Source organism: Cheilinus undulatus, linkage group 3, assembly GCF_018320785.1.
Source record: "Cheilinus undulatus linkage group 3, ASM1832078v1, whole genome shotgun sequence".
Taxonomy (NCBI): Eukaryota; Metazoa; Chordata; class Actinopteri; order Labriformes; family Labridae; genus Cheilinus; species Cheilinus undulatus.
Genome location: NC_054867.1, coordinates 26,200,563 through 26,210,187, shown reverse-complemented (window position 1 = coordinate 26,210,187; position 9,625 = coordinate 26,200,563). Strand labels below are relative to the sequence as shown.

The 9,625-nt window shown below is 36.5% G+C and overlaps 1 protein-coding gene across 2 annotated transcripts; it reads left to right on the top strand.

Annotated features, from left to right (window-relative positions):
- Positions 1–41: 41 nt before the first annotated feature.
- Positions 42–6,824, top strand: cnpy2 (canopy FGF signaling regulator 2). Of its 2 annotated transcripts, XM_041783694.1 has the most exons (6): positions 42–3,201; positions 3,384–3,490; positions 3,573–3,688; positions 4,737–4,934; positions 5,080–5,176; positions 5,275–6,824. In XM_041783694.1, the coding sequence occupies exons 2-6, from the start codon at positions 3,391–3,393 to the stop codon at positions 5,316–5,318; spliced, it is 555 nt and encodes a 184-aa protein (XP_041639628.1). In that variant the 5' UTR covers positions 42–3,201; positions 3,384–3,390; the 3' UTR covers positions 5,319–6,824. The 2 variants fall into 2 exon arrangements, with proteins under 2 accessions (XP_041639628.1, XP_041639629.1); XM_041783695.1 differs by lacking the exon at positions 42–3,201 and having other exon boundaries at positions 3,228–3,490.
- Positions 6,825–9,625: the final 2,801 nt, after the last annotated feature.

The window sequence follows — 9,625 nt, the reverse complement described above, 5'->3', positions numbered from 1 at the left end:
AAGGACCTGACTGGGATTTGAACCATCAATCACCCAGACTAAAGGCTGCAGGGTAACCCACTGAGCTATCCAGCATCTCAGCTGGCAGCTGAGAGGACGATTAGCAGAGGAGGGTGGAACTTTCTTCCAAGTCGGGAGGGCCAACCAAACCTGGGGGCGGTGCTTACTCCCCCCTCATGACTCAAGAGGGGAAATTCTGAGAACGGCTTGTTTCAGCATACATTTTCTGAAAGGCAGAGAAAGAAAGAGGGGGAGGGAATGGATTTTTCTGGTACTTGAGGGGATTGTGTCACAGGCCAGGGGCACATATTTTTGTTAGAAAAGCCTGAAAAAGTTATTTTTGCATAATATGTCCCCTTTAAGTGTTGAAAATCAAAGGCCTTACTTTAGTAATCCTCAGTGAAAATATGAAAAAAACATTTAGAGGGGACCATCTTTGGTCATGGATTCATGACAACACATAAATAGATTATCATTTATGAAACATCATTCATTGCGTCAAAAACGAGCTGTAGTTTATAAAAAGGGGGTTATAGGTACATAAAGTCTGATTAGGCCAGTTATCCGCTCTCTCTCATGAGAATACAATTTTCTGGAGTCAGCAGTTGTCTTTATTTAATATTTCAAGTATTTCATAGCCAAGCTTTGGCCAGTTTGCTTTTAAGATTTTTTAGCCATTTGTTGGTAAAATTTTGTAAGAATGATGCTTTACTTTGAATGGAGTTTTAACGAATGTTTGTGACTGTTTTTATTTAACTTTGTGTTCACTTTTTGGAGAGAAGCAGACTACTGTCTACCTGATTATGCCAAATTTATGCAGAGGTGTGATGTGTTCTGAGTGCACTCTGTTACAGCAAAATAGAACATTTAATTTCTGAATTATGATGGAGGGAAAATGTCCATTTTCACTGTGGTAAAAACTGTTTAAATATAGATGTAAACACTCTTTGGCTACTTAGTGTTGCACTAATATAAAGTATTCAGATAAACAAAACAGAAGAAAGGCAACCAGAAAGGAGGCAGACCATGTATAATGAAATGCCAAGCAACATTTTAAACACACTAGATAGTCATGCTTGTGCACCATTTGTACTGACTAAACTTTTCCTTGACCTTTTACAGTATTATTACTGAGCAGAACACCACAGTGCCTCCTGTTCTCTTCATGTGCCTTTTTTTAATTATTCGGTTGCAAACGATTAAAAGTGTTAAGAATCTCTTGTGGAAGTATTGGATTGAAGTACCTTTTTAAAAGTTTGTCAATCTGAAATTGATCTTCTTCGCCTCAGTGTTCTGCATTTGTCATCATTCTTTCTTGGAGACTTCAATGAAAAAAATGACAAGACTGAAAAGCTAAATGTTTATGCAACAATTCTTTTTAAGTACAATTTTGTAATATTAATAAAGCAGCACTTGATTACAAAAAAAGGGCCAAGTTGTAATTGAAAGCGTACAAGATCATTGACATATAGATCAAAGTAAATGTTTCTGTGGACTCAACTGTTTTTTAACATATGTCATAAATTCATGTACACATGAGTTTTAGGCTGTTATAAACTTGGTTCCAGTTAATTCTATGAAACATTACCTCAGCTACAGCGTACATGTAACTAATTATGGTGTAATTTATTGTAAATTCAAATATTAAAAAGTGTCTGAATTTGAGAACAATCGATACTGTTATTTCCAAAACTAGTCAAAATGTACTGTATCTTAAATTAGGTCAAATGTGTTATATATGATTTGATGAAATTGCACTGTGTAAATCAGTGTTAGACTTCACTAAAAGGGTAGTTTTGTCACAAGCTGTTTTAAATGATGTGCCACCTGCTATTTTTGGACTTTTTTCTGTTAAAGATATTAAAAGTACCCATGATTATTTTCCCTGAAAATGTCTCTGAAATTGTGTTGTTTAAGTAAGTACTGAGGAAAGTCATCCTGCTGTTGTATAATGGGTCTTATTTCATAAATGCACCATAAAATTAAAAACGTTAAAGTTTTCGTAATCAGGAGCCTGGTGCTCTGTTTACTATATATTTTAATTTAACATAGATCTCTTTATAATACATCAATACAAGTAGTTTATCTTTTTTTATTATGTTCAAAATTAAGATAGCAATCTTAATTAATTGGCCAACATTTTTTATGTCTAAACATCAGTTTTTGATGTTGAAATGTTTTTTTTTGTGCAAAGGAATTAATTGTTGATGTATTGACACACCATTTTCTGATGTCTACATAAGATTTTTTTGTGTTAACATCAATTTTTGTTACTTGCCAATTGTTAAATTGTTATTTCCATTTTTTCTGTATTTATTTTATATGAACTTACATTTATTTTGTCTTCACACCTCCATGGAATTTGACATCTTAAGATTTTGGCTTTAGATGTGTAACTGTTTTTCAATGCTTGGACCCTGAATATCCTTAAAGCGTCAGTGGTGTCCTTGCAACCCTGGTAAAAAAGAAAAAAGATTAGACATCAGCCTTCCCACATGTCTTATATGTTACTCATTAGTTTTCATGACATTTTGATTTTTGTTTTCCCTCCTTGTACGACTTGTAGCTTTAACGTGACCAGCCTATAGACGAGGGGTGGCTAAGTGGTGAGCCAGGGGCCTCATGTGGCCCTCCTTCTTACTCAATGCAGCAGAGTCATTTTAAAAATCATTACCTCAGGGAATAAAAGGAGAAAATCTGCCATGAAAACATGAGAAATACAAATACGACCATCATAATCTTTGATTACAGTATATGATTAGGTCTTTACAAGATATAGGAGCTTTAAAACTTTATATTTGTTTCTGTAAAAATATATTGCCATCATTATTAACAAAAAAGCATTGGATATTTACTAAAATTTCCAGTGAGTACTATGTTCATTGCTTGTTAAAGGAGCTTAAATTTTCTCGTTTATTAAACCTTAATGTATGAGTTTAAATGTTGATGTAATAAATTCAGATTGCATTGATATATTTGTTTCTTTTGTTAAATTGTAAGTAATTGTGATATTTGATAAATTGAGAATGCTAACACACTCAGAGCTGATAGTAAGAAACCATTAGCAGCTTCCTGGTCTCACGAGGGCGCTATCTCAAGCACGAGCCCATCCTGTTCAGTGGCTCCGTTGCCTACGTCACCACATTTCACCGAATGCGATGGAACAGCGTGGAAAAGCGTAAAGCTGGCTGCAAGAAACTTGTAAGTTAACCGTAAAGTTTGCTTAATTTTTCCTTTTGAGTCCGAATTGTTTTCTGTTTCGCCGCAGTTGGACTGCAAGATGATTTTTGCCAAAGGTTTACCGAGAGGTTACCGGATAAATCTTTTCTAACTTGACCGAGTCTTTGATGTGTCAGCTTGTGTTGTGATTAATTCTGTTTTAGGTGCAAGATGAGGGAAGCGGCTCTTGTGATCGCATCGTGTGTTTTTGTTTGTCTTCTCTCGAGCTGCAGCCAGGCAGCCAGACAAGGACAGGACATCAGATGCGGAGGTACATGTTACTATCTCATCTCACTCTCTGCTCAGCTCACTGTTACAGAAAAAGCTCTAACATTTGTTCTTTCTTCTCATAGCGTGCAGGGCTCTGGTAGATGAGATGGACTGGGCCATCTCCCAGATAGATCCAAAGAAAATGATCCAAACAGGATCCTTTAGAATCAACCCTGACGGCAGCCAGTCCATCAGAGAGGTAATGCAGAAACACAGCCACGTAGTGATGTGTGTCCAGCCCATTCATTAGTCTGCATCATGTTACCACTACCGCTGTGCTGCTGAAGAGCTTCTCCTAAAGCTTAAAGGGCTCTTAATGATGAATGCTTCAAAGATATGAAGATTAGAATTTTCTCTTCTTATATTGTGGTTAACTAGAAGAAGGACTCCGTTTTGGACTGTTTTTTGGACAAAACAAGACAATTAATGATTTCTTATGCACAGTTATTATTTCCTTAGATTAAGCAAACATTTAATCAGTAAATGGAGATGATATTCTTAAGATTAATCAACATTCAAATTTTTCCCAAATAGCAGCCCTTTTGCTAATAATTCACTTTTTGAGATATTTGCAATTTGCACATGATATCCGGCTTAACCTTTATTCTTTTGCCTACGCTGATGTCATGCTAGTCATGCATCATTATCTTGGAGGTGCAAACAAACAGTAGCACCTCTGTTTACTTTGCTGGAAAGATCCACATCACATAGAATCTGATGATTCTATGTGATGTGTGTTGGGGGGGGTGATTATCAATTCAGCAGGTATGAAAATCTCTGCTAATATTTACAACTGAAAGTTTGGCTATAAAAATCTGTCTGTATCACCTGTAAATATTGGCCATACAAACAAATAAGTTTGTGGTTAGCAAGTTAGTTAATTAGTTTGTTTGTTAGTTGGTTAGTAAATTGAGTTTTAAGGAGGATCAACAGACCTACAGCAGCTGAGGCCTTTTTCTTTATTCATCCACATTTTTCCACTTTAATGATTGTTGTAGGATTTAAATTTGCTAATTAGTTAATCCTGAAGCTTTAATTTTTGCATTTCAAAGGACTGAAATTTTATATCCACACTACATTTAAATATCTGTATCGGCAAATATAATTTGTAAATATCAGCATATCAGGTATATGGCCAAAAATCCAATATGGTGCATCCTTAATGTGTATTTCATGTTTAGCCAGTTGGCATTGAGTAACAGAAATTGGCACCCCCCTGAATTCAGATTGTTTTGTGCTGCCACCAGGTGCCTCTTGCTCGCTCAGAGGGAAACCTCCTGGAGTTGATGGAAAACGTGTGCGAGAGGATGGAGGACTATGGGGAGCGCATGGATTCATCAACAAACAGGAAGTCCTACATTAGGATAAAATCTCGGACTGGTGAGGCCATGGACCTTTCAGAGGCCACACTGGATTCAAGAGTTACATCTAGTCTTAAATTTGCAGTGAGTGAAATATTTTGCTGAATTAGCATCACCATATATTTGAACTCTGTCTGTGTTGTTACCATGAAGATAACTGAAAAAGCTGTCTGAAGTAGAATATTTTTAGTGTGAACTGAACAGCTCTATGCTTTCTACTCTTTTCCAGTGTGAAACTATTGTTGAGCAGTATGAGGATGAAATCATTGAATTCTTTTCTCATGAGTCAGAAAATGTAAAAGACAAACTGTGCAGCAAGAGGACGGGTATGTTCTACCTCACTTTTACACCTCATTTTACATTAATCTTCCACTTCAGCATATGTACTTACACTCACAGTGTTCCTGTTCCATGTTTTCCACAGACCTCTGCGACCATGCTTTGAAAATACCCCATGATGAACTTTGATACCATCATTGTCGTCTCTCCTCAGCAGGAGGTGCTGTAATATTTTGAGTTATCACTTATCATTAGCCCCGGCTGAAGATGTACACTAAATTCTTTTGTAAAATAATAGAAAATTGACCAGCACACAGCAGTGTCTTAGACCTGTAAGAAGAATTTAAGGACCAGTTTGCCATTTATTACCTAGGTCTCTTCTAACTTTAACACGTGTTTACGTATTGTAAGTTATTTTACGTCTCTGCTTTGTATGAAGGCTCTTGTCTAGAAAGGTTCGTCACGAGATAAACCTTAACTGTAAAACTGTGAAATCAGACTTCTCAGTGGATACAGGATTTTTTCTTCAGGATGCATTGTGTATATATGGTAACTTAATTTAAAATAAGAACACAGAGATCAGGTAGAATTTGGTCAGGTGGTCCTTAAATCCTTATCTGTGCACACTGAAAGTTTTTCTACAAGCTAGACAGTTGTGATTTGTGCTTCTTATTTAGCAGTTGATCATCTACACTGAGACACTTAGAGTAATTTCAGATGTGTTTTCAGTTCTGCCTAAAGTAGAGAAATTTAAATTTTCATTGACATTTATTGATCATAGAAATAACTGATGCCACTACTCCTTTCTTGTTTTGGTACAGTATATCTAAAAAAAAAGGCAAATGTCTCTGTAAAAAGATATAATTAAGATAAGAAATGGATAAATTTGAATGGAATAGCAGGTATGTCACTGAATTTGCATATTTGATGAAGATTAAGTTTCACACTCCATAGTGATTGAGCTTGTTTACCCATCAGCCTCAGTTTTTGGTACTGTTTACATGAAATGTATTTCAATTACAAGCAGGCTGATGTTGCTGCTTAAGAAATGTGTGGATGTGATATTCTCCTTCACATTGCTCATGAACTATGTTTGCACGTCTTCCAGTTGAGAAATCAGTGCCTAAAGTTTCAAGAAGCCAAAAAGGAAAAAAATCTTAGTCTTCAATTACTGCACGGTGCAAACTTTGAATACAAATGTAACTCTAAGACTTGTACAGGATTTCAAGTCAAAATTAAAAACATGGGAAGGTCTTGAGCTAAAAAGGCTTTAAGCTATGGGTCAATTTTGACAATAACTGTGTTTGCAAAATATCTACTTCCTCTACATGGTGCCCTATAAATTGAAAGTAGAAAATTAAGTATAACCTCTAATAAATATGTACTATTTGGAGTCATTTGTTACATTAGATGGATAAATATAAATCCTTTCATTATACACTTAAAGACCCAGGAATGATACACTTGAATTGTGAATTTAAGTCACAGATCATTTTTTTGTATTAGACACATTTGAAACTGAGTTCTGATGTTTCCCCACTAGAGTGTGCCAACACTCCAACACAAAATATAATAATACCAACCCACTCTGTGCCATCAGAAACAGGTCTAGAAGTATTTTTGTTCTTTTATTTTTCAATGTGTGAAGAAATACCTTGTCTCATGTGAACATTCTCCTGTTATTTCCTTTTTATATATAAACTTTGTAAGTTTCTGCATCTGTCTTGTCCTTCATTAATAGAAAATAAGTTTGAATTTTAATTAATGAACTGTTTCGTGTAAAGCCTCAGTCATACATTTGTCATAAATTACTGTCACTACAAGCCAAATCATTTTATTCTGAGAATTAGAAATACTATTTTTAAAATGAAAAAATAAAAATAACCACTTAAGAGATTTCAGCTTGATAGACAGGCTTAAATGACCCTTTTCTATTTGATGAAGATTTTTTAGAAGTTTAGAAGTCAAGTCTGTCATCATGAAAATTTCAACTTATTCAACTTGAGCCTTAGAAGAACTTCTAGTCTTGAATTAGAGATGCACAGCTACCTTGTTTTTTACCTGCAGGAACTAGAAGCTAAAAAAACAATACCAAGCACAACACGGTATCAGATGCAACCAGTGTTTATTTATCAATTTCATAATTGATTGGTTTTTTTACTAGAAATGTCAGCACAACATAGGATCATTTGCAATACTGAATCTTTTCAGGGTCAGAAATTAGCACCCACCAACAGCTACTTGCTGGTATTTTTGAGCAGTGTCTTGAGCAGCCAGTGTTTTGAGCAGCCAGGTAAATAAAAGGAACGTAACTTTGTGACGACATGATTTTGTGACTCAAATGGCAGAATGTTTACAGTCAGCTGTGTGCTGGAAGGTTTGACTCAGCAGTATATCACTTTAGCTGCAACTGGTCTATCTGATAAAGGATTCTTCCAAGTTTTGCTCTTTTTACATCCAAGATAGTTAAATAGGGCATGAATTCCAGCATGGGATTGCAGGATTCATGCACAAAATATTTAATTCTCATAAGTCTGACACTCGCATTGCAGGAAAATGAGGGATTTACATTACCCCTGTATGTCACAAGGCAAATATTTGCATGGACAGGTGTACAACAAACTGGTTGAAAACATGGTTAAAAATGAGCAACAGTTTTTTTTTTTTTTTACAAGAAACAAGATCTATAATAATATAATTGTTGATTTTCATATTATACCTCATCTCATTATGCTGCTTGTTAAAACAAAGCGGCTGGTAGATTGAATCCACTAGCCAAAGTGGCAGGTAGACGACGTAATTTCCAACCCTGTTATAGTCACCTAATTTCACATCTGCAGTATTAGCTCACATTCTTAAAAAACACAAATATAAATAGAGGGCACAAAAACCTTACTTTCTCCTGCTTTGTCTCTGTCATTTAAAAAGAGAAAACTTATCACTACATCTACTTCATAAGAAGCTTTAGTCACACACGGTTTAAGTATTTTGTTTTCCTCTTAAAAAAATTTACATTTTAATACAAAGTAAATCCATCACTACTTATGAACTAAAACATTATCCTTTGTTAGAATAGCTGCTGTAAATGTTACTGAAGAAATGGCTGAAACTCATCAAGCTCAATAAAATGTAGACGGTACCACCACGTCTGCTGGTGGTTATTGCTTATGCTTTACATTACAGACTCACTTTCAGTCACCTCTTTTGGGTCATTGACCTCTGAGGGGACAAAAACATCACTTTCTTCTTGCTTTGTCTCTGTCATTTCCGTCGCCTTGGTTGGAATATTCGATCCTTCTGATGAAGGAACTTCCTCACTCTGCCTAGATTCACTTTTTAGGCTCTCACCTCCGTCATTATCTTCCTTGCTTTTAGCTTTAGTCTCATCTGTTTCTGCACAGGAAAAGCACTGGTCCAGGTTACTCTTCTGTTCGATTTCTGTGCTAGCATCAGGCCTTGATTCTTCCAGCTCATCATCATCTGCTACAATAACAGTGTCTTCAGAGCCGTGGCTGCTCGTGCTGCTGCAGGACAGTGTGTCCTCTTCAGGATGTCCACATGGATCTGGACTTTGCTTGATTTGTCCCTCCCTAACTTCGTTATCACTTCCATCTGTATAAACCTGTTTGCCTGCTGCAACAAAGAGTATCTTCTCCATATCAATGCCCTCTACCACATCTGGTAAACCCAACTCCTCCCCCATGCTCTCTAGATCCCACAGCTCACTCGGTTCCTCGTCCTCGTTCTCAGAGTCAGGAGCAGTATGTCTCCTTATGCGATTTACCGCGTCTCGCAGTGATGTGGGATACTGGAGTGGTTCTTTCAGGGTTGCATCAGGGAATTCACTATCAGATTCTTTTTGTGTCAAAGGAGGTGAAGACATCAGATCCAGGACTGGAGGTAAATCAGAAGAAGATGGGAGCTGAAGATGTTCTTCACAAGACTCCAAATTAAGAGGGGGAGGTAAGGTTTCTGGGATGCCCCCGGTCAAATCAGTGTCCAAAACAGGATTTAGAGCTGAGGAACAAATGGAGTGGATCTCCAAAGGAGAAATTAACTCTTCCTCTGGCTTGTTTGGTGCATCTGAAGAAGAAGGTTCAGAGGGGGTGAGCACCTCAAAATGTGATGGAGACTCAAAGTAAAAACTGGAGTTAGGAGTTTCAATGTGTGGTTCAGTGTCCTGTACTAATTTGGTCTCCATTTGAGTTTGACAGTCTGTAAGGTCCTGGTTGACTTCTTTTGGTTGCACTTCAGTTGTAGAAGAATCAATGTCCTCTGCCTGGACATATTCATGCATGGCATTATCTTTGGTGATTTTGAATGTCTCCTCCCTAATGAAATCCTCTTTAGGTAGCTGATCTTCAGTGATATACCTCTCTTTTGCACCAGAAGCATCATCTGCTTGGACACATTCAACTAGGTCTGGAAAATTGTTGAAGTCTTTAACGTCTTCCAAAATATGGCCTTGAAGATCTTTTTCAAACTGTTTTATTTGT